The sequence below is a fragment of the Cupressus sempervirens genome, chromosome 3 (genome assembly GCF_028749045.1).
Source record: "Cupressus sempervirens isolate cs-2001-9-10 chromosome 3, ASM2874904v1, whole genome shotgun sequence".
Classification (NCBI taxonomy): domain Eukaryota; kingdom Viridiplantae; phylum Streptophyta; class Pinopsida; order Cupressales; family Cupressaceae; genus Cupressus; species Cupressus sempervirens.
This window is the reverse complement of record NC_143120.1, coordinates 1,051,817,363-1,051,843,685: the sequence shown is the minus strand read 5'-3', so window position 1 is coordinate 1,051,843,685 and position 26,323 is coordinate 1,051,817,363. Positions and strand designations below refer to the sequence as shown.

Genomic DNA, 26,323 nt, shown 5'->3' with positions numbered 1-26,323 from the left:
ATAATTTATTCTACCCTCTAAGTTAAATCCCAATCTTAAGGACGTCTCTAGATCGGGCTTCATAGCTCATATCTATTTTGTCATCTCGGGAGCGCACCCCTTAAGATTCGTCTTGGACGGGCATCCTCTATCCAAGGCTATTCACATATGCATATGTTGACAACTTCAAAATATTCTAGATGTCAATTATCAGCCATAGCAGCTATGGAGATCTTAAATATCTCACATGCTCTATGCTACGATATCGACACTCAGCCATGGCAGAAATGGAGATCTTAAATACCTCTCATCCTCCATGCTACGAGTATAAAATGGTGTTCATAGATTAACACCCAAATCTTTAACTTCCCATATATTTTCCAATTAATAATTTAATTAATTTTCATTTCAATTAGCAATATGACTTATGTATAAAAGACTTTTTTAAAAAAAGTATTTATATCTTTTAAAAAAAACAATATTATAATTGTTATCATCTAACCATCATAACATATAACAATATAACCTATTATAACCATTATATTAATAACCATATTTTATTATGCATTATAAACATTATTAATTCCTACTCACAAGGCTCGGGGTCAACTGCTTAACCCGACCTTACTCCCCGCAGTGGGTATTGCCCTATGCCGCTGCGTCGAAGTGTTAACCCAATGGAGGAAGCACGACTACCCAGTTGGCGGATTATCCTTGTGTCAGATTGGTCACTGCCCAAGAGCACTGTACCTTGCTTGTTCTTCTTCGTACCTTTTGCCATCTTCTGCCATCATGTACGCCTATTTATAAGGCATGAAAAGCCGTGCTTGAGGGTTGGATAACATCGGTTCGCTTTAGCACGAACTCAATCCTCTTTTTGTTTAACAATTGAGTTTGTTATTACAATTAAATGAATATTTGTTTTTTTCCCATCTTTTGTTATTTTAAATTTAAATGAATATTTGTTATTAATAATGAATGATTATCTCAATTTAATTCATAATTAATTTAAATAATTAAATAATTGAATAACTCAACTCATATTTAATTTTATTGCTATGTGATAAGAAAAACCTTTTATAAATAAATAAATAATTTTATTATTGTGTGATATGACATAATATTTAGATTAGATCCATTGCATGAAGACTGCTATATCCAATAAGCATAAGTTTCTGACTCTTGGCATCCAACTTAGTGAGTGACACATCAAGGATCCAATCAAAAGCAAGGAAGCCAAAAACCTTCTGGTGACTAATTCTGGGCTTGCAACCTGACCAGGCCTCGTCCAAAGTTTTACCTTCGACCGCTACTGTGGGTGATCGGTTCAACAAATAAACTACAGTGTTAACTGCTTCGGAACATGTCTATGTTCAAGCATGGATCGAGCCATCTCAGTGATTGTCCTGTTCCAACATTCAACTACATTGTTCTGTTGTAGCGTGTGGGGTGTGAAAAACTGGCATTTAATGCCATGTGTATCCAAGAAGCTGGAGAAAACATTAGAACAAAATTCCTCCCATTGTCTAATCTAAGAGTAATAATAGATTTCCCAGACTCTTTTTCAACTAAAGGTTTAAACTTCTGAAATACAGGAAATGCATCTGATTTCTTTTTAAGGAAATACACCCACATTTTTCTACTAAAATCATCAACAAACAACAGAAAATACCTGGACCCAAGAATAGGAAGAGTGGCCATAGGGCCGCAGATATCGGCATGTACAAGTTGAAGTACCTAAGAAGATTGCCATGAGTCGCTACTGGTGAAAGGTGTGCGATGTTACTTCGCAACCTAGCATTCGTCACAAACTCCAAGCTGTTGAGTCTGAATCTTTGGCAATCCAAGAACAAGCTCATAGCGAGCAAGCTGTGAGAGATAATGCACATTTAAGTCCCCATATCACTGATGCCAAAGTGTGCTGATAGAAGACCGCCGAGCAGCCATTGCTAAGTCCTGAGAATCACCAAAATCAGTAAGTTTGAAAAGACACCCTCAAGACCCACTGCAACAATAGACTTAGTCGCCCAATTAGTGATGGTACATTAATGTGAATTGAAGGTGACCGCCAAGTGTGGAGAATGTCACAGCAACTGACTGACTGAGAGAAGACTTAGTTCCATCCCTGGAATGTAATACACATCAAGGAATATGAGATTCCTCCCAACAGACTAAATCTGAATATTGCCTTTGTCGACAACCGTGTACTCTTCTCGGCCACCAAAAATAACAGTCTACATAAGGTTGGTAGTCAGTAAACTAGTCTCTTTGGTGAGTTAAATGACGAGAGGCACCTGAATCAATGTACCACGCAAATGACTTGACATGATCTATTTTAGCCATGAAGGCGTAAAAGGCAGATTCTACCTACTCAATGTGCTCTACATTGTTCGCTTTGGGCTACGAACCTGATTGCTTAGACTGTGCAGCTAAGCATTTCCGACATTCAACCTTCATGTGTCCAAACTTGTGGCAGTAGTTGCATTGAATGTTCTTCTTTTGAGAACCATCTGATGCTGGAGCAAAAGACTTCTGTTGAGATGGCTGTTGAAACTTGTCTTTATCCTTCTAAAAGGATTTTGCAACAAAGGCTTGCTCTGTGGAGGTGGAACTGGAGCTACTACCAAACTATTGTTTCCACCGATCTTGCTGAAGCGACAATGTACAAAGATCAATGAAATTCAAATCAACACCAGAAGATGTGATGTTAAGGATCTCGATAAAATGCTCATAGGACTTTGGTAAACTTCGAAGACTGATAACCACAATATCCTTTTCCTCCATCTTACGACCAATGGCAAGTAACTGATCACAAATTTTTTGAATCATATTCAGGTGTGCCTAGAGCGAAGTGCGCTCATCCATGACAATAGAAAACATAGTATTTTTCATAAAGAAGGCTCTGCTTTTGTTAGAAATCTCATGAAGACCTTTAAGATGTGTCCAAATCTTGGCAATTGTCGTCGGATGGAATTTGAGAAACCTGATCATCAACCATGGATAATTTGAGAAGCATCACCACCTCTCGATTATTCAGATCCCATGTATCCTGATCAGAACTAGGAGCAGTCGAATGTTTCATAATACCCAGAACAAGTTGATCAGTGTTCTGATATTCAAAAATTGCAATGATCTGCTGCTTCCAAGTGCCATAATTTCAACCATTGAATTTGGAGTTGTGCTCGAGCAAAATGTTTGTCAAAGATGTCATGGCACGTTTTTCAATAAACAATGTGAACATCTGTGAAGGCACGTTCTTTGAGGCAAAAAAATGGAAGACCCAAAAAATGGAGAGTGACCCAAAAGGGAGCTAGAAAAACCCACAAGAAATATGTTGTCGTTTTTTGGATCCACTGGCTCAAAAATCAAGGCACAAAAATTGAAGTACCCAGAAAAATGGATGACAACTCAATTGTACTCTCAAAAAACTCACCAAGAATCTGGATTCTGAAATCAAACTATTTTTTCAAGCTCAGAAATTAGGGTTTCGAAAAAACCCTAGTCATCAGCAATGGAGGCAAAAAATAGCAAAAAAAGGTTTTCAGGCAAAAGAAGGCCGATTTCTTCTATAAAGATTGGTTTCCTGCCAAAATGCCATAGATTATGAGAAACAAACACCTAAAAATGGTGTTTCAAGCACGTTTCTTTAGAAAAACGATAGAAAAACGTGGCTATTAAAAACCTCTAAAAAATGCAAGAGTTTGCTTCAAATCACAACCATGGAAAAACGGCAACCTTTGCTATGTATAGGTGATATTTGTTCTTCGAAAACAAAACCAAACAAACCCTAGTTCGAAGCAAATATTCCGACAAATAATTTCAAAAATAGCTTCTGATAGTTTCAAAAAGGAAATTATTATTTTTGCAAAATTTAAAAACCCTTGTTTTGATACCATATTACAAAGCAATTGGAAAATATTTGTTTCTTATTAACAAAGACCGAGAGTTCTATATATACAAAAGAATAAAACGATGTTTCCTTAGGAAACTATCAAAAAGTATAGTAATATTCTATTCTAATAGATAAAGCTAAAAAAGCGAAAGCTAACTAAAGCTAACTAGATATTTACAATAGATTACCATTAACTAATAATAGACAATTATCTATTATTGTAATAAACCCCAGGTAAGATGTATAAGTTTAAAACATTTGCAATTTTTCCATTTGATAGGTCATGTTTTTGATTTTCTCATTTGCTTTATAACTTCTTAATATTTTATTTTGCAAATGCCTAGTAGCAAAGTCGAGGAGGCAATGCCCCTAATCTAAAGCAATTTGCTCTCAGAATATTGAGCCAACCTTGTACTCATCCCACTATGAGCCCAATTAGAGCTTTTTTTTATTCCATCCACACAGAGAAGAGAAACAAAATAGCCCAATAACACCTCAAAGACCTTGTTCATGTGCAATATAAACTTAAATTGTTCATAAAAAAAGGCACAAGAAGTAGTACCTAGTCCAATTGATTTGAACGGTATAGATCCTTAATTTGATTGGGGAACACAGGAGCAGCCTCCATTGTTTACAGAGGATAACATCGCTGAATTGGAGAGGTGGGCCAAGGAGGAGAAGCAAAGTGGATTGGATTTCACATTGGATGACATTGAGGAGGAAGATGAGGAGTTAGACGAGGAGTCAATGCCAATGCCAAAGGAAAAAGGAGATACATCCAAGATGAAAAGCAAGTCAGCAAAGATACCAGGCGAGGAGGCAGAATCATGATGAAAAGTGAGTCAACAAAGATACCAGGCGAGGAGGCAAAATCATACCCTATACAAGGTTCCTCTTGTTGAAGTTTATAGCTGTGATAGAGATCTTTAACTCTAGAAGTATGAATGTTATTATTGTTATGGTCACCTTCAGTTGAAGAGGATACTTATGTTTTAATTGTAATATTAAAATATACAGTCATATGTCGTTTATCTTGCATTATTGCATAGAAATATGAAGACTTATATTTGTAATAAAGAGTTATATTGTTGGAAATTTCAAGAGACCTTCCATTGTGAAGTGAAGAGTCTCCCTTCAATTATATATCTCATCTAGCGAACAACAATGTACTTGCGAACATTTTATTATCAATAAAGAAGATCTTATGTTGGTGTGGCTAGGTATTTCCCTTCGTTCTAGAAGGGTTATCCTAGGATATTTTGTGTGTCCCTTGCATCTGTTCTAGTGTATTTTGTTTCTGCTTTAGGTTTTTCGTAATGTTGTCTATCTAATTTCTGGGCTAAAACTTAACATGGTATAAGAGCCTAGTTCAGATAATAGCAGCAAATTAGGGAGTACTTGTGTCCTTTCTACCTTGTATGCATATTAACTTGTTGCATCCGGTGTTATCTTTCATTGTGTTTCGAAGTGTTGTATTCTGGAGTATGGGTTGGCAATAGTTTGTCTAAGTGAATACAATGCAAAACAACTTTTATCTCTATCTACTATTTCTTCGAGGTAAGTTTTTTTTTTCCATCGCTAAATTGGTGTCGTTCGAACTTGTATTTGTTGATATCAGTTTTGTACCACTACATAACATATAGTGTTGAATACTTGACATGGAATATCAAACACTCAATCCCTCTCTCGAAAAGTAATACTCATGAAGACATGAGAAAAACTCCAATGTTCATTACACCTGTGGATATTAACTCAATTATATCTATGTGATTTGCTAGTAATCACGTAGGCAGCCTTACGTTGTTCATTCAAGGATAATCTTGGACTTTTGGTGTGATGGTGATGATGATAGTTTTGTAAAATATGAGAGTGCCAAATGGTGTTGATGGTGGTGATGATGGACTATTTTGGGACAATCCTCTATTCCCAAATTTACCTTTTCACATTCATCACCCCCTGTGGGTTGATATGGCACTTTGTTGAATTGGTCCATGTTGAATATTCTTTCTAACTCAATCATTCCCTTTTGAATAGTATTTGTCTTCAAGCTCATAATTCCTTCTAAATCGATCTCTGCTTCTTCATCCACTTTACCCTCGATGATTTGTGTTGTAAAGACATCTGAATTGGTCAAGAACTTGAGGATATGTCTATCATCTTCAAACACTTGGAAGTTCTTGACATTGTCTGGTACTGATGGGACCGATGCTAACTCAACTCTAAATTTCTTTAAGCCGTCCAACTTAATTGGTGCTAGTGAGCTTGCAGCTTGTGCGAGGGCATTAGCCACCTGATTATTTGCTCTATAGCTAAACTTGATATTGAAAGCATCAAAGTCCTCTATCAAATCCCAAACTCTGTTTATATATCTCTTCAATCTCTTGTCATGGCAAGCGAACTTTTGCTTTACCTGCTCAATTACTAAATATGAATCTCCCAGTACATGAAATACCTTGGCACCTTTCTTGATAGTGCACAACAAGCCTAAAACAAAGCTTCATATTCTGCCATATTTTTGGTGCATGGGAATTGCAATCTATGTGCCTCCAAATACATTGCCCCTGTCGGGCTGACTAACTCAAATCTAGCTCAGCTCCTTGCTTAGTCTTGGAACCATCGAACCTTAGAGTCCATACTCCATCACTTTCTTGATAATCCTTTTGGGAACCTCTGGACTTGTCTGATTCGTCATTTTCTTCACTTCCTAGTTAGGTGGCGTAATTTGGTTCTTTGTTTCACCCATCGTGCTACTTTCTGCTTCATCAGTGTGTAAACTTTCAATCCTCTGTTCGCCATGTTGATCATCTTGTTTTAGTGCCCCTAGGATTCTCTTCTTTACTTGTTCTAAGGCAACTATGCACAAGGAGCAAGATAATTCTGAATGGAAAGCATTGTGAATTCTGCACCAATTGGGCAATAATAAGTCTCTTACTGATGTTTGGTTACCCAACTCCACTCCTTGATGTACAGTTCTAATCACAAAGTTCTTACAATTCTCAAACATGCCTTCACCATCGTCGGATGAAGTATCTAGATTCCAATTAATCAAGATCTCAGTGGAATCCCTCCCTTCACTTATGATATTCATTGTCAACACTTCTGTCTTCTTAGGTCTATAGGTGTTCATACTTGTTTCCGCAAACAAAATTTCATTTTATTCCCCATACTCAATAACTGTCAATCTCAACCTTGGGGTGCTATTGATTTTGATTTGGTTGGCCAATCCTTTCCATGGGAGCCACATGTGAGAAAAGTCAGTTGTCATGTATCCATTCAATCTTCTGGCCCAATCTCTACCTAGGATCAATCCATAGGTATCGGCCACATCTACCACTAAAATATCTACCATGTGTTCCATCCTTGGATCAGATGTCAATTGCATGTGTATGTTGTGTAGCTCACCTACCACTGGCACTTCTGTCTTATCTAATTGGGTAACCCTTTTGTTTGATCCTAAAGGTGTGATTCCCAAATTTCTACAAATTGTCAGAGGCATGACATTACTAGATGCTTCTGAATCTATCAAACAATTATGAAGAAGCTTCCCAAATATCCTCACTGAGAGCAAAAATTCGGCTGGTTCATCTTTCCCTTGATAATATACCACCGACGTCTTATGTACTTGCTTCGGCTTCACTCTGAAATCTGTTGGTTGAACTACTTCTTTCTTCACAGTTTCCTTATTGTTTGTCGCGTCTTGACTTCTTTAAGTTTGTTGTTCCGCTAGTGTTGATCCTTGAGCCACATAAACTGATAGAGGCCCTGGCTATCTGTTGAAATTACTAATGTCGCCATATGCAATCTCTCGTGTAGAGTTCTCTATCTCACCCTATGAAATCTCTTGAGATGAATTTGTCATGTTTCCTCCTGAAATGTCTTGGATTACATGCATTGAGTTAGGAGGAGGTCTCCCTTGAGTGTGAGTTGTTGCGCTTTGAGTTTGAGACCCTTGCAATTTGTTATCTTTCAAACTATTAAGAAATGTATCTCTAAACTCCGTTATCTTCAGCAATTAAAACAAAAGGAGATTGATTTTGATCTTCTTCATCTCCTTTGTTACACTCTATCCTAATCTTTTCAACTCATCATTATTCACAACATTGTTTCATGTTCTTCCTCTATTTGCTTCTTGTGTTGATTGGACACTCTGTGATCCTTGAACATCTTGATTGTTCTGTTGCGTACTTCGTTGGGAACTCTGTGTTCCACCTCCATTGTTATGGTTACCATGTCTGTACTCGGGTGCATCCCTTGAAGAATTTGGTACATTACTTGCATTGGGGTGTGGAGGCGTATTGAAATTGTTTGGTGGTATGGAGGACACGAAGGGTCCATTATTCCTCTTATTGCTTCTCTAATAAAACCTCGCATTGCTAGCTAGTTGCTGAAATATTTGGTTCCCACCTGTCCCTTGAACTAGAACAGCGTCGCTCAAAGGTGGGAGAAATCAGACCCATTGATGTATCCATTTTGATCCATTACCTCGCTAACTGGCCCGTTTGCTGACTCGAGAGGAAATCTCCCTTGGTGTTCTTCATATGCTTCAAATTCTGGTGGAAATATAATCTCCTCAAAAGTCAAGCATTGATCATATGCCGAGGATGGGACAATTTCATACCCTATGACCTTAATATCTTCTTGGTTGTTTGACTGATCTATTATGTTCTGAAATAGGTTAGATGCCCTCTTGAACCCAGCACATCCTAACTTCAAATGTTGATCAATCTCATGGAATCTACAATATTTAGACATGGTGGACTCTGCTAGAAATATTTTGTCCACCGGCCTACTATCCGCTGAGGCTTGATTATCCAATGGCGACACCACATTTCCATTGTTTGGGCCTGTGTTCCACGTCCTCTTTTGGTTAGACTGATTGTTATATCCTTGATCTTATGGCTGGCCATTACCTTGATGGTTATTATTTTGATGGTTATTTTGATAACCACCACCTTGGTTGTTTCTTTGGTAGTCTCTATCCTGATAGTTCCTTTGGTATCCACCTTCTTGATGATTTCTCTGATACCCTTCTTGATAGCTTTCGCCATGATTTTGATAATTATTTCCTTGATTACCTCCTTGATTGTTCCTCTAGAAAGATTGGAGTTGATTGTTTTGATTTCTCAAATAAGTAACTTCTGTAGATAGCTTCTTAACTTGCTCGATCAATTCCTTCATTTCATCCTTTTCTTCTTGCGTTCTTGTGGATGAACTTGCACTTTGCAAATAAACTGGTATTGATGGTGGGGCCTGAGACAACAGAGGTCCTAGATGTACCACAAGCTGATTTGTAGGTGCCTGGTATGTAAGTTGTGGAACTGGATTGTTCGGATACCAAGCACTTGGGGGTTCCATTCCTTGTTGGCCCAATTGCTTCCCTATTCAATTGCTTTAGTGTAAGCCTCATTCAACATTGTGGGAGCAGGATTCACCATCCTTGTGAACATAGTTGTCTGACTATCTAAGGCACTGTAATATGCTTCCAAAGCACCCGCCTCCGGCATTGTGTAAGGGGCTTGCAATCTCGTGTAGGCCTTATGGAACGATTGTTGAAGGAACTTATTGACTCTTTATCGTGTCTCCTAATGTCCACAAACATCCTATATAACTCCAATGGTGTGGTGGGCATGCCAAATTTTGCAATAAAAGCTTCTCTGAGCTAAACCCATCCTTTTATAGATGACACTGGCAAATTGACGAACCAGTAATAAGGTTCTTCCCCCAATGAGTAAGGAAAAAGCTTGCACGCTACATCCTCGTGTTGAATCCTTTTGTTGCACAGTGCATCCTCAAACACTTTGATATGCTCCTCTGTTGTACGATTAGGGTCATTAACAAAGAACTTGGAGCAAAATCTCGTCGGATTCTTTGGTAAGTCATGATATTGTTGAAATGAAATAGGTGAGCCACTGTTTTGAATCCATGGTGGTTGAGCCATCGTTGTTTGATTGACTTGAGCATGAACTGGCTGACTTGAAGAGCTAGCCAAATTTGAACTATTAGCTACCCAATGATTCCTTGATTTCTTATGAAATTGTAACTCAGCTAAATCTTCTTCCTAGTGTGGTGTAGATCTCAGTACCCTTTGCCTCTTATCCAATCGTAATTTCTCATTCAAGGGAGAAAGACCCGATTCTTCTATCCAGCTTGACTATAGTTCAGACCCGATTGATTTTTCTAATTTGAATTTTCCTCAAGAGTGGTCTGGGCTTGTCCTCGTGCTTTCCTTTCTCTTTCAAGCTTCCTTTCTAGTTCTCTTTGACATTACAACCTTCTCTGAATTCTCCTTTCAATAGCTCGTGTTTTTCTTTCCTCTTGATTCAATACATTAACGATGTCCAAATACTCTCTAGTACTCTCACTTTCCTCCCAAGCAGTTGAGCACAAACTGATCTTGAAGCGTTCCCCAAGTTGCTCTAGGTTGATTCGATCTAGGGAGCACCATTCTTCTTCATAATTGAATACCAACAAATCATCAAAAGAAACCCGTTCAATATGATTTTCCAAGAATGGATTCCAATCCAACCCTTCAATGAACTTCAATTTCAGCCCCTCCCTCTAGCGCCTAATAATGTTGATGTCAGTTTTGTACCACTACATAACATATAGCAATCGAATACTTGACAGGGAATGTCAAACACTCAACCCCTCTCTTGAAAAGTAATACTCATGAAGACATGAGAAAAACTCCAATGTTCCTTACACCTGTGGATACTAACTCAGTTATATCGATAAGATTTGTTGGTAATCACGTAGGCGGCCTTATGTTGTTCATTCAAGGATAATCTTGGACTTTTGGTGTGATGGTGATGATGATAGTTTTGTAAAATATGTGAGCACCAAATGGTGTTGATGGTGGTGATGATGGAGGGTATAGTGCCAAATCATATTGAGGGTCGCGACAACGAAGGCAATAATGCTCCAATGACTTTACCTTCCTTTATTACAATGAAATCCGACTACTCAACTACTTGCTATTTTACTCCTACTCCTATGAATGGAAAGATTAGCAAATGGACGGGGACCGAATCTAATGAAAGCTAACCAGTGGCTCTACCTCCATAGATGCAATGATTCAAAGGGAAAACACTAGATTACCACACAAGGCTTACTAACAAGCCGCTAGGATGCTAGTGGCCTAGTTTATAGATCCCTATCAAACATCTACTAATATCACCATGCAACTATCCATCTACTCTTACTCTTACTTAGCAACTTTCTTGAAATGAAATCTACTTTAACAGTTTCAAAGGAAATCTAATTCTAACTATTGGAAGTAGAAACCATGCAATAAGACCAAATATTCTTAATCACCATGCGAGTCACAACAATGATAAAGAGAGGTAATTTTGGTATTATCTTAACAACAATTTTCTTCAACCCTTTACAAATGAGAGCAAATGGCCTTATATAGAGGCCAAAATTACAACCAACAGTAGAGATTAAGAGGCAAAATCAACGATCCAAATTGGATCCTAAAAACCCTAATTAGGGTTGCCACCCCATCGGCTAATGAGAAAGTGCCACCTCATCAATGGACCAATGAAAAAAAGTAAAAGTGGCAACCAATGAGAAGGCACCAAAACGGTCACCAATCAGAATCAGACACCTATCCTACCCAAGAAGAAGGAGAAATTGCCACTTGGGCTTACATCAAATGATCTTCTAATATAGTTCTACCCTATGTCACAAGGTTCGGCAAATATCAACTTTGATATTCGAATTTTGCCGAATGTGAAACTTGCCCAAAAAAATTGTTAAAATCCGTTGTTGATTCCGCTGCTTCAAACGGACTTTCTAATCACAATTGAATGCATTTAGAAATTTCCGTTTGCAGGGTTTGTAGGGTTTTGGTGTGCAGAAAAAACTATAAAACGCCGTTCAAACCTCAAACAAAACACGCTGCAATTGATTTTTTCTGAGCGGCGAATGAAATAAAACACCCTCTCTCGGCAGTCGGCCCTTTGTTGTGCGCAACGCGTTCTTTGTTCTCCGCAGTCAGCAGTCGGCAACGCATGTGCCTTTCACGTGCTCGGTAGTCAGCAAGGCTGTGTGAAAGCTGTGCACACGATTTTTTTTGCCATTTGTATAGTTTAAAACTTTCAATTTCAACTTTATATTACATGTTATAAAATGTAAACTGCGATTTCATTTTGTAATTCTTTTTTTCCACTTGTAAAGTTTATAACTCCCAATTTTATATTACATATTATAAAGGTTAAACTGCGATTCATTTTATAATAAACTTTTGACGCAATTCAATTTTTTTTGCCATTCATTTTGTAATATGTAAAAACTTTTAAACTAGTTTTGTAATATGTAAAAACCTTTAAACTAGTTTGTATTTTAATATGTATAGAGTTTTAACTTTTTAATATGTATTAATTTTATATTTAGTTTTGTTTTTTAATGTAATTTTTACATATAATTTGTATATAGTTTTTTACATGATATAATTTGTATAAAAAATTTATTTCAATTTATATAGTTTTACTTTTTGTAATCAATTTAATTTTTTAATAATTCTTTGTAATCTATTTTCTAATAGTTGATCTAATATTTGATTTATTTTTTAAAATTGATTTAAAATAGTGATATATTAATTTTTAATTCACATAGTTCAGAAAACTTTCAAAACTTTATTAATAGTGAAATATTAATTTTTAATCAACATAGTTCGAAAACCTTTAACATGTTTAATTTTAAATTAACATTTTTAAATTATTTTGTTTTAAAGTTTGAAATAATAAAATATTATTTTGTTTTTAATTCTACAGATTCTAATATGGCTCCCAACAAATCAACTTCGGAGGCGTGGAAACATGTGACTAAAAATGGTCCTAATAAAGCTCAGTATAACTTGTGTCCAAAAGTTATTACTGGAAGTTTAACAAGGGTCATGGATCACCTGCTTGGTATTACGACAGGTAAAGGTGGAGGTGTTACTGTATGTCCAGGTGTGACCCAAGAGCTTAGAGCGATTTTAGAGAAAGAGCATTCATCTTCTATTGCTCAAAAGATAAAGAATGCACAAAAGAAACAAAGAATTGAAGACGTCCCTAGATTCACATCCACTATACCTTCATCTTCATGTCTACCTCAGATTGTAAAGCCAACAAAAGAGAGCGGAACTCTAAATAGCTTTTGGAAACCATGTGAGAAACAAGTAGTTGATGATTTACTAGCTGATTTATTCTATACTAGTGCAATTCCATTCAATGTAGCTAGAAATCCAATTTATCGTGTTGTATTTCAAAAGGCTGGAGAGTTTGGCAAAGGGTACATACCTCCTCCTTCTGAGGCTTTGAGAACAACTCTCTTAGAGAGGTCAAAAGATAGAGTGACTGATAAATTAGCTGTGGTCAACACCTCTTGGAAGGCAACAGGGTGCACTATATTGAGTGATGGATGGTCAGATATCTGTCAAAGACCATTGATTAATGTTTTAGTGGCTTGTCCTAAAGGTGTTGTATTCTTAAAGGTTATTGACACTATGAATCATAAAAAAACTTCTGAATATATATTTCAGATATTAGAGGAAGCAATTTTTGAAGTAGGGGTTGCAAATGTGGTTCAAGTGGTTACTAATAGTGCAGCAAATTGTGTGGGCGCTGGCAAGCTGATTGTAGAGAAGTACCCAAAAATTTATTGGAGTCCATGTGTAGCTCATTGTTTGGATTTGTTGCTACATGATTTGGCAAAATTCCCTTGGATACATGAAGTAATTCAGAGGAAGAGAAGTTGCGAATTTCACACGAAACCATCGTCTCACATTGAGCCTTTACAGGCAACATGCATCTAGAGCGTTGTTGAGGCCTTGCGATACAAGATTTGCTTCATTTTATACCACTTTGAGAAGAGTGGTTGAAGAGAAAGCAGCTTTAAGATCTGTAATTTGTTCCAATGAGTGGGAAAATTCAACTCTCTCAAAAAGTGGTAAGGGGAAGATCATAGAGCAAATTGGTTTAAATAGTGAGAAAGTGGGGCAAAGGTTTTAAATATATGCGGTCCAATTGTCGACGTGCTCCGCATGGTTGATGGTGACACTCCTTGCCTTGGAATGCTTTATGAAAGCATGGACCATTGCAAGGAAGCAATTCAAAGAGCACTAAATAATGTGGAAGCAAAGTACATAGAGATATGGGAGACTGTTGATTCAAGATGGAAAATGATGCACACTCCTTTACATGCAGCAGCTTGCTATTTGGAGCCTAAACTGTGAAAACATTGATAGACAAGGTGATGCTGAAATTATGGCAGGGTTTTATGAAGCCATAAGTAGATTTGAACCAGATCCAACAATTGCATCTCTAATTAGAGAACAATGTTGGAAATACAGAAAAACGGAAGGGATGTTTGGAATAGGAGCAGCCAAATATGATATGACACGAGATGAGGTACCTAGTTATAGATGGTGGATGAGCTATGGGGCAGAAACTCCTGAACTTCAGCGATTTGCCATTCTAATTTTGAGTCAAGGAGCAAGTTCATCAGCTTGTGAGAGAAATTGGAGTTGCTTTGACCACATCCATTCCAAAAAGAGGAACAAGTTGTTGTCTGGAAAGTTGGAAGATCTTGTCTATGTTCACAGCAATTTAAAATTGCTTATGAACAAATCAACAAATGAGTCATCTTCACAACAACAGACTTTAGAAGACACAGCAGTACTAGACACAGATGAGCCTGACTTTTTTGAGGAAGAATTGGGTAGTGATACTGATGATGATGCTACACCATCTGAGCCAAGTGCTCTTGATGACTTCGAGCTTTCTTGAAGCTATGAAGTCTTGACTTTTGATTGTACCTTTGCAACAAAATAATATCTTTGCTATTGTGATTTTCACATGTTTCTTATGTTTTGTACTCAATAAATGTCTCATCAAGCTTATGAAGTTGTGAGATCTATTTAGCAATTTTTACTATTTTGATAATTGATAAGATATATTACATACATCTAGAAAATAATTAAAATTGTATAAGGCGAATTTAATTCAAATTTTTACTCTTTCCCAAACTTCATTCGAATTTTATAGTTGTCGAACTTGAATTCGAATTCGAACCTTGTGACTTAGGTTCTACCCTTTTCTTTCATCTTTTTAGCCAAAGCAATGAACTTGGCTAGCTTATCGTTGACTTCCTTAACAGGAGGACAAAGTGTATTCTTCATCTTAAGCTCAACTGAATTCATCATGTTGCTTGCTGCTTGCAACATTTTCTCATGATCCTTCTCATATTCTTTCCCACATCCAATAAAGGCATTGAGAGAGGCAAGGGTGCCCAAATGTTTCTTCTTAATGGCACCCTTCCCCAACTCATCCAATCTTGATCCAAATTCTGTCTCATTGACTTTCTCCTCCTGTCCACTTGAATTATCCCTTTGGTCTCCAGCCTTAATTATGCTCTCCCTTGACGGTGCTGCATTTTGTTTCTTTGCTGGAGGTTCCTTATGTTCTTTAATTTTCTCAACCTCCAAACTTTTCTTCTTGCTCTTAACTGTTCTTTGTTGTTGGCTATTACCCCCATCTTTCTGTCCGACTGACTCCACTGGACCTTCTTCCTCTAGTTTCATCTTCTCATAAGTAAGGTGTACCTTCCAACTTTGTAATTGCCTTAACTTCTCACTGTACCACGACTTGGTGTGTAAATCAACTGCCTCTAAGGAAGGATCCTGATGATCATCCCAATTTAATGGACTCAATTTCGTTCCATCCGTTGTATCATAATCTCCTCTTAGCACATTTTCATCATCTTCCAGTTGATCGGGAATATCAAGGCCTCTCCATCTGATTGCCCTCATCATGCTCACTGACAATCTTGAGAAAGCTAGCTTTCTCACATGAAAGTCATCCTGTGCATTGGCCCAAAAATCTTCTATAGTAGGAATATGTTTGAATGTATTTCCGTGAGATGCCTTGATAAGACCATTAGGATCAAATCCTTGTCTTGCTCTATACCATCCTAGAGGATACCATTCCAACTCTTTCTCCACAACTACAAAGGCAACAGGATTGGGGCAACTATAATTGCCTATTCCAAATGAGAAGGTAATCCCTGTCTCACCTTTAAGTTTCATCATCTTATCATAATGCTCAAGTTGCCTAGCCAATTTCATCAAAACTACCTTGTCGGGTGGGTACACTGGAAGCATTTTGGGACAAACTGTACTTCCTGCTACTCTAATATAAGTGAATTGTGAAAATTGGATGAACCAACTCCCATACTTCTTAACTTCTGCTTCTGCTTCTGATGAGAGCCTCTTAGCAGGTGTCCCTTGCAATATCCTTACTGTCTTCATGGCAAAGGCATCATAAAACATCTTATAATCTTTGTTGTTGTGCAAATGAAGCTGTGGATAGCACTCATGCACCAAACATTGCCTCGGCCCATTGCCAATTACTCCTAAGGCCTCAAGTCCAGGATTCTCGTATAGTCTCGCAATCAAATAGAAAAGATAGGACCCCACATAGAACTGCTTTTGATTTTGTACGATCCTAAATTGCAACTCTAAATTTTCGCTTGTAATCCTAGCCCAATCAAATCTTCTCTTTCCATTTTCAATTTCATCAATAAAAAAATACATCTAGTTCTCGGATTGCATACCTTGAGCTAAGCCCATGATCTGACTAAGAAGTACAATGAGATCGTCGTATTCTAATTCAAAATCTGACCTAGTGAGCTTTGACAACCTGGTAACTCCTTTCTTGCCTTCGTGTAACCAATTTTGCTTTAGGTGAATGAAGCAAGCCTCCTGATTATTCTGAAATAACTTAGCTGCCTGATCCATCATTACCACTGTCATGCTTTTATACTGGGGAATATTAAATGCTTCTTCGACCACTTGTCCGTCGATGTTGGCTAACACTCTTTTCCTTTCATCAAAAATGATGAACTTAGTAACAATATCAAATCGGGATGCACACTCCATTACCAATTTTGGACAAGGCAAGGTAGGAGGGAAAGTCGCTGCGTGCACAATTTCGCTCTTGTAGATCTTCTTCACAATGGAGGATTGTCCTTCCTTTAATCTGTCCTTCAACTGTACCATGTTCATTGCACCGATATTGGTATCACTTATTCACCTCACTTTCGAGAAGAAGGTGGTCTTAGCATTTTTTGTCTTTTTTGATATTTGTTCTTTTTGGGTTCTTGCTTGCACTAACATCAACCATCCTAAACACTTATTTTTGCCCCTTTGTTCTAAATGATATGGACTACACTTATCAATCTCCAACCTTCTTTCTATCGATGGAATCTAGCTTATTTTTGTCTCTCTGAGTCCTATCTCTACACTTATCAATCTCCAACCTTCAACCTAGGGGTGGGACTATCACTTATTTCTGTCTCTTCATTACCTTAGGATGAACTAAACTTATATCTCTCAACTTCAATCCTAGGGTGGTATAGCTTATTTCTACCTCTCCAAGTGTCCTATCATGAAATCTACAATTATCTTTCCGAACTTCAACCTATCAATGGAATGATGAAGTGGTGGATGATGAATGCAAGAAGAATATAAGGGAAACGAACCAAGCAAGAACAAGAAATATAATCTGCCTTTAAACCAATCTTCACCTCAAAAAATGAGTAGAATTTTACCTTAAATCTGCCTTTACCAATAATCGAGCCCTCTTCAAGTTTGGATCAAATCTCGGAAATTTCAATCCTCCCTGCAAATAATGATGCCCTAGCAAAAATCAGAACTTTGACTTCCTTGAAATTGCCCACATTTGCCAAAGAAATCGGACCTTGGACCACATAGCCTCCTCACCAAGCAAAATCGCCTAAATCTGGAAGTAGAAATCACAGCCTTTGGAAAGAAAATCAGATCTCAAAAAAATTGTCTAAGCTGGAGGAAATTCAGATCTGCTCCAAAATCTGACCTAGGGCATAAATTCGCCCAAGATAGAAGAAGAAAATACCGCCAAGCAAGGAGAAAATCTGCCCAAAAATCGCCCAAGTCTACAAGTTGCTCCTCTAGAAGAAAATCGCTCACCAAAGGAGGAGAAGCGAAAAGGGATGAGGAAACAAGAGGAGGGGAGCCCCCTCTTATACCAAATTTTCTTGCCTCTCCAAGTGTGCCGACTTGCAATGGAGGAAAACAAAATTAAATTAGCCTCTTTATTAATAGCCCAAATTTAAATGCCATGCTAAAATTACTTGGCTCAAAGTGAAATTAGCCCATTTAATTGTCGATTTTGATCAAAAATTGCAAAATAGAAACAAGGTTAGCCTAGGAGATGTCAAAGTCTTCATTTAACAACATTTTAGCAATTAAAATATCATTAAAATTGAATTTAGCAAGCTAAAATCAATTTTCAATTCTAAATTACCAATTTCTTTCCACATTTAAAAATCTTCTAGGCAATGTTTCAACCAAATTAATGCAATTTTGCAATTTAATCCAATTCTAACCTTGCAATACCATTTCAATTTTTAACCAAAATAAATCATTTCCCTCGCACTCAAAATCGATTTTCCAATTTAATTTCATTGTTAAAAATTTCTCTTCACCAAAAAAAATCAAGATTTTCCAAAATGATTAAATCTAACAAAATTAATTTTGAAAATGCTCAAGCTTATACAATTATTTCAAATTTTCAAAAAAAATCATCTAAGTTCAAAAATTTGCAATTTTATCCTACCCAATATCCGTTTCACTCATCAAACAAATGTTGTCTTTGAAATTGGTTTGGCCTAAGGATAAAATTACACGCTCCGAAAAATCAAGTTAACACCAAGTGAGAAAACAAATCACATCAAATCCCTCCTATGCCCGAAGGCGTCAAAGGTGCAAAATTTTCAAATCAAATACCTCTGGACAACTCCAAAAAATTTGCCAAGACAACCAAAAAAAAAGGGGTCCCCAAAAGTTTTTGGGGTGATGGTGTGAAAACCTCACAACAGTATTCATGTGCTAATGCAAGTTAAATCTTCATTGGCATCGTTTATATCCTTTATGTTTTGGATCCTCCATGATTTGAAGTTTTTATGGTAGGGTATTTGTCTTTCTGTGGCTTTGTCGCTTCCTATAGCACTTTCTGTAAAGATTGTTGTGGATAGTTTTTTCATTGCTTTGGAGATCATTCTATGATTTGTTATGTTCCATGTCTCTCTCCTAGAAAAATTTTCTTTGAGATCTACATAGGAATCTATCCTAAAGCCAAGTCTTTTTTTTTCAATGATGATGCACACTTATCTTCTGGATTGGCATATGGATTTTCTAGTTTTATTTGCAAGCATGGCTATTGGCATCGCTGGTGTTGCTGGAGCAAGAGAGTCGAACATCTTCATGAAAGGAATAAACAAGAACGCAGGTGTAAAGATTTTTTGGAATGGTGAATGGAGTCAATATCTTCAAGATAGGTGTAAGTTTGATATCCGCCTACACTGCTATACTGGCTTATTCCTCAACATCGGTTTCCCCAGGTAAGAATGTTAGTGTGGCAGTTATTATCACCGTTGTGTAAGAGTCAACATGGATTTAGTATCATCAAGTCAAAGAAGTTATGCGAGCATGCCCATGGGTTGTCGAGAACCAAAGGAATTTGCCAATGTTCGCATCTTAAATGCTCAAACAATAGGATATTGGCATCAATTATTTTGAAGGGCATCTGGAGTTCTGCTAAAACTTATGATTGTTCTTGTTCTGCCTTTAGATTTCGTTCAAGAGTCGCCTCTCTATTCACGGTAGTGCTCTTGTTCAGGAGTTATCGACCCAAGTTTTGGTTATCATCATCGTGTCTAAATGACTCCTTGTCTGTTATGAAGGTCTCTTTATTCTTTAGTGGCAGTTGGAATCATGTGGTTTTATTTCTCTTGCGTATTTTGTTTTGATATCACTTAAATCTACGTGGACTCTAAAGTGCACTTCCTCGTCAAGGCTCATTTGATATGAATCGCTCATGCCTCCCTTATATTTCTCATGATTAAAGGCATCATGTCACATCCGTGACTCTTCCTGCAGTGTCTATATCTTTCATTCTGCACTGCCAAATAAGTTTCTTGCACGTTTTTTCTTTTATCGTAGCTGGCATAATTTCTTTTCTTTTTTCATATAGTTCTCTTCCTCTTCTTCCAAATTTTATTAAAACGGATTTTTGGCAATGATCATTTCGAGCACAAGCAAGAAGCGTTGTCTTCTTCATGGTCAATTCTCTTTAACTTCATTTCTTTAGTGCAGTCGAAGGATATCAGTTTGTCTTTTGTGTGTCTATTTCAGTGTGGAGACGTGGTTGACGAAAGTTTTTCTGTTGTGTTCACTTGCAGCAACTTCAGAGGTTTACAGGGATATCTTGAAAGGCATCATAGTATCGAGAATTTCGTTCAGCGACTCTTGGACAGATTCAAGATGGTTAATATTAGCATAACCGTTATTGGGAATACATGCAGCATTTTGATTTGTCTCTCTCAAGAATAGTCGTGTGTGAAGATATTGCAAAATATATGTATTGATGGTTCTTGCAAAGAGGAACAAGACTCATATATGAAGTTGGCTTGCAATCCAATGGTGGAAATCTTGGCTCTTGTACTTGAAATGGGACCTAGAGATTCTTGGTTTCACTCCTATTGCACAATTGTTTTTGATGATTGATTTGAAAAGTCAAACATGAGGATGCAACAAGAAAGGCAATAAGTTGCTTTGGGAGATGTTGAGCTTTAGAGGGAGATTTTAGCTTCAGAGGAAGGCTTCATAATTAAGAGGAAGAGCTTATGGAATCCCCTTCATTGTAATATATGCTTTCGATGCTTGTGGCATTTGCAAAATTTGGCATTTGCAAAACTAAGTCTTATTTTGATATGTCTATTTCTATTCTTGTGTGAATAAATGAGATTGTAAGATCAGCTATAAAAACTCTTTTCACTATGCGATAGTGAACATCATGTTGAGGGAGTCCATAATGTCATCACGTTGAGAGATTCCATGATGGGAGTTGAATGTCATGTTGAGAGATTCCATGACAATTAACATTGAGAGAGTTTGTGATTAAAGGCTTAGTTGTGAGTCTTCCAAATTTGTTATGTTGAGAGATTCCATGACAATATCACATTAAGAGAATCTGTGACGAAAACTAGTTATGTTTCTTACAAATCTTTCATGTCGAGTAATTCCATGAATTATGTTTTGAATCTATATGATCATAATTTATCATTGACATTTTGATTGCAGCATTTTGTGATTGTTTAGCTAAAGATCTCTCTCTAGCTAAGTGGGAGTGTTGAAGTTTATAGCTGCGATAGAGATCTTTAACTCTAGAATTATGAATGTTATTATTGTTATGGTCACCTTTAGTTGAAGAGGATACTTATGTTTTAATTGTAATATTAAAATATAAAGTCATATGTCGTTTATCTTGCATTAATGCATGGAAATATGAAGACTTATATTTGTAATAAAGAGTTATATTGTTGGAAATTTCAAGAGACCTTCCATTGTGAAGTGAAGAGTCTCCCTTCAATTATATATGTCTCATCTACCGAAGGACAATGTACTCTCGAACATTTTATTATCAATAAAGAAGATCTTGAGTTGGTATGGCTGGGTTTTGCCCTTCATTCTAGAAGGGTTTTCCCAGGATATTTTGTGTCTCTTGCATCTATTCTGGTGTATTTTGTTTCTGCTTTAGGTTTTTCTTAATGTTATTTATCTGATTTCTGAGCTAAAACTTAACACGTCTTCTAGAACTAGACCCTCTCCTATATATGCTAGTAGAGCTGGGAAGAGGAAGATGTGATTGTAATGGTGTAATTACTTCTATTTTTGTAGAAACTACTTACTATTTTGCTTCTAGCCATCAACATTCTACAGGAGAATGTGATGTTGTACCCACTTTGCATTTATATATATCTAAACTCTACTTGTTTCTTTTGTGGTCTCATTGATTAACTCATTGGATGCATCTTTTCAATGAGTTTTATTAATAAATGTATTTTTGTTTAAATTTAAGCTGATTTTGAGGTTCCCAAGTGTTTCCCCAAGTTTTATTTTAAAATGGCCAAATTTTCCCTAAGTGTTTTTCTTTGGGGCTTGGTGAGTTTTTGCCGAATGAGAGTTTTCCATCTATGCCTGAGAGAATGCCCCAGTAGAAAAATATGTATTAGACATGTTGCTATTAATTTAAAACATAATAATTGTGAAACTAAGATGATATAAAGAAATCCTAACCAATAGGGAGAAATGAGAAAGAGTGACTGTGGATGAAAGTATACACAGACAGGCAAGAGCATTGCCAGGCAGAGACCAGTACTCTGAACCCTGGTATTCGCATCCCATAGCAGAAACATGTCTCACCCTTCGAGACACATATTAGGACATCTGCAGATGCCAGGAGACTTAAAATGAGGTTTTCTAGCATGACATATTTGAAAAATGATAAACTTGCCCCTGTCCCCATCTCATATATCAGTACCAGTCCCGATCTCCCGGCATCCGTAGACAAGAACTGAGTGCAGAATATAATTCAAAGCTTAAAACTACCAAGATTCAAATTGCATGTACCTTGAATAACTATGTTATAAGCCCAATTCGAAACTACACTTATCTTAAGGCCATGCACAAACTACCCAGTTTATACAGCAAGTTTCTTCTCTCGCTGTAATACATTATGAACAATCACTCAACACAGCGCGTGCATTACTTAGGACAATAATTCGAAGGGAGAAGGCCTTACACCCTAATCAAGAGACAAGATATGACAATATAGGGCAGATACCCATGAAAAGAATCGCTAAGCCCTAATTAAGAAGAGATTAAAAAACATACTGATGTAAATTGCGCATGATGCCCAATAATTCATTGCGAGAAACAAAAATCAAGTTACTTCTTAAATAAATAAAATCATTAAAAATCGTTATTAATATTAAAAAAGTGTGTGATAGTACGGAGGAAACACCTTGTGATACAGGGCTTTCCAGGCATTGTCGTCATTCGCCGCCCTGCGCATGGTAGAGTTGGTCATGGAGAGGCGACACAAGCTTGGATAATCCAAATAACTCAGAGCATGCGTTCTTATTTCAGGTACAAGCTGCTCCATCATCGAAGCGCCCGACTGATTCTGCGCACAAGAACTACAGCAGCCATTGTTATTAGCATTACTCGTAGCGCTGTTCTTATCGTTTTTGCTCCATTGCCATGTTTTCTTGTACATGCGAGAGGGGCCCTGTGTGAGCCTATTGTAGAGGCAACATAATGCGGCGATGGCGACAGCGCAGTAAATGCCGCATGAAATTTTACTCCAGAAAGGAGCGGAACACTGGGCTGCATCTGCGGCTGCTGCTTTTTGTTCGCTATCTTGGACTCGAACCCCTGACCCCCAGCTACACAATTGCCTATTTTCCATGGCAAAGTGAGCTTTTTTTTCCCGGTCGCCAATTCAATTCACGCCCCTCATGGTTTTTGTGTAGTGAATCAAATTGAATGGGACAGTCCAAATCTATAACGCAACGAGCTCGCTCTCCTCTCCCATTGGAGGGAAATCGCCTCTTCTTTAGCGTCTTTTGCTACTTTCTTACTTGTTTGTCGATATGCTTTCAACAAAGAGATTTAATGATCTATGATGACCATAACAAGGATGGTTTTGAGATTTCCAAAAAATATAAAATAACATCAAGGAGTTCTAATGGCATGAATATGCAATGACATAAGTTCTTTTACTATTACATAAATTTTCCAAGGCATAAAGAGATTGGTAAGGGAAAGCTTAAGATATTGATGGGCTATAAGTTGAACATTTGAAATGAGGTGTTGATCATATCATTTTTATATTCAATTATGTCAATTAAGAAGACTTTCTTGAATTTATTGTGCGACTGGTGTTTCGATTCCTCTCCACAAAAGCAGTGACATAAATAATCCATGAGATTATCGCACTATTGTGGATAACCCCTCTATGGGAAGCTCTTTGGTAGCATGGTTGAGTGCAAAATTAGCAAGAGGGCATAAATAAAAGGTAAAAGAGCTAAGAGGTGGGCTAGTTTTAGATGAAAACATTTGACTATTAATCATAGTGTTACACTTAGATTCTTGGTTGAAAAAATATGGAATACTTAGGATGATGAGGCCTTTTGCTACTTTAACAACTTTAAAAAGGCCTTTAACGTGGTACCACGTGAAAAATATTGGGATAGAATGGGAGAACTTAAAATTTCTATTAAGCTCAAGGTTGTTGTACATAGACTACATGAGTAGTTCAAGGCTGAAATCAAAACTATTGATGGGATGTCAAAGTGCTTTGATGCTGATATAGGTGTCAAACATGGATGCTCCCTCTTGCCAGCCTTATATGGTTTATATATTGATAAGTTAGAATAATAGTTAAACAAGACTAATAGTAATGGGGTTCAACTAGCAAAGTATATGATAAAGCTACTTCTCTTTGTGAATGGTCTCATTTAAATAACTAAAATGGTATGGTTGATTGACTAAGGAGAGAGTTGAAGGTGCTTGATACCTTTTGTCATGAGATTGGGATGCAAGTGAACAATAGAAAAATCAAAGTAATGATCTTCTTTTTTTAAAGAAACAAGAAGATGTTATTATTGTGGAGTCTAATCAGTCTTGTTGAGCTGTCATTTTGCACAATACTTAACGGCAGGAATCCTTTCGAACTCCTTTCTTGAAAAGCTAATCTGGGATCAACTCCAAGGTTCCAGGTGATCTTGCGACTTACTGGAATCTACTCAATTGAAGATAAATGTATTTGTTCACAAGGAGGCCTTTGCTGGTTCTAACCAATTTTGGATAAGATGTTGAATCTACTTGTTGTCTCAAAAAGTAACCACAAAAAGAGATTTTTTTTGGTATTTTATGTTTTATAATGAATGCAATATAACTATGCAACTATATGAATTCCTAATTTAACCAAGGGTTAGCAAAGTAAATAACAAAGATAAGGTAATGAGAGATTAAAGAAAATAAGTTGGAAGTGAAATTCTTAACAGACATAAACCATATTAACAACATGCCTGCGAGTTAAATCTTTGAAAAGATCGGGTATGAAACCAATGAAAATAGGAGCAGCACTTCCTCAAATCCATTGATGCAATCGTCAATGGGAACTTAGTAAAAATTGAAAGATGTTTCACTTCTCATCAAATCGCAAGGCCATGGAAAGTGTGTTCATGCAAGACAAAAAGCTATGTAGGAACAATAGGGTGATCTCCTCTCCAACTCGATATGTCAGCACAATTCGTCAACATCCAATAAACACCAAAACTAAAAGATCGTACAATCAAATCAACACAACAAAAACATTGGCTCCATTATTATCATGAATAAGAACTCACAAAAATAATACACTCTAACAAGAATAACTACACTTAGAACGAGAGCACCAATAGCATATATTATTACATCAAAATAACAACATGGAATACATGTTACATTCCTGAATTTATAAGAATCGTCTCCTCAATTTGTGTTGAGAGTGAGAGATCTCTTAATGCAAACATATGCTTTTAAACTAATAAAACAAATCTAATTATATACAAACTAACTCTCTAAATGGTGCTAAGTAGGACTCCAACCTTGTTTATATCAATTGATGGGTGCATGAGCCTTTACATGACTTTAAGACAAAGAAAGAAGAAGTAGATAAGAAGAAGGAAGTTGTAAGAGGATCTAAGAGTCACTAGAAGTAATAAAAATGGAAGCTTGACCTTCTCAAAACATTTGTAGGAGTTAAATTGTTGTTAGAATGTGCTTCCGGCTCTAAATTAGCAACTAGCAATTAACTGTCGGTGCACTATCACTCTTCAAAATTGTTGGTGCACCTCTAGAATAACACACCTTAGTGGCAAGTTCAAAAAATCCAAAATTTTCCCCCAAGTGTCAAAATTGAAATTCTAGCTTCTGAATTTTCTTCCCCTTTATGTCAAAGCTATGTCTGGATATTTGCTCTTGAATTTATCTATAATCTTAGCTACTTGGGAAGCTTTCAAAAAATATAAAGCCTCATATTTATGCTAGACTATTTGCTGATAATTACTTATATCCATTTGAGTCTCTGCAAAATCATCAAGTCTAGTGTTTAGTTCCAACAATACCTCTTTAGTCTTAAATGCTTGCCTAATATCTTCATCAGATGAAGCATCCTCAAAAGTTCTTTGGAATTGTTCGACTACTGATTGCACTAACTTGAGCTTTATTTTTGACTCATCTTCAAAAATCTCAAGGGAAATAACATCATAATACCTCTTTGCTTCCAAAATTTTCTCTTGAGTCTGGTTATATCTTCATGAAGTCCTTGCATGACCTTATTCCCTACATCTATCTTCTCAATCCAATCATCCAATTTACCAAGTTCTTTTGTCGTGTATACATCCACGAGAGTGTAATATCTTTGACCCTTTATTGTTGTCAAAACTTTAAGGTTCTTAGCCTAGGTCTGCACTTCATCCATCAAACCAAAATCTTGATTCACTGTAGATACCAACTTCTTTGTACTAGACTAAATG

The 26,323-nt window shown here is 36.8% G+C and overlaps 1 protein-coding gene across 1 annotated transcript in view; it reads right to left on the bottom strand.

Moving 5' to 3' along the window:
* LOC149570348 (F-box protein SKIP8-like) overlaps positions 1-23,394 on the bottom strand; it is a 38,252-nt gene extending 14,858 nt beyond the window's left edge. The window contains exon 1 of the mRNA XM_089822990.1: positions 22,762-23,394. Coding sequence (XP_089679116.1) covers positions 22,762-23,208 — 447 coding nt within the window. The 5' untranslated portion in view covers positions 23,209-23,394. The remainder of the gene's footprint in view (positions 1-22,761) is intronic.
* Positions 23,395-26,323: the final 2,929 nt, after the last annotated feature.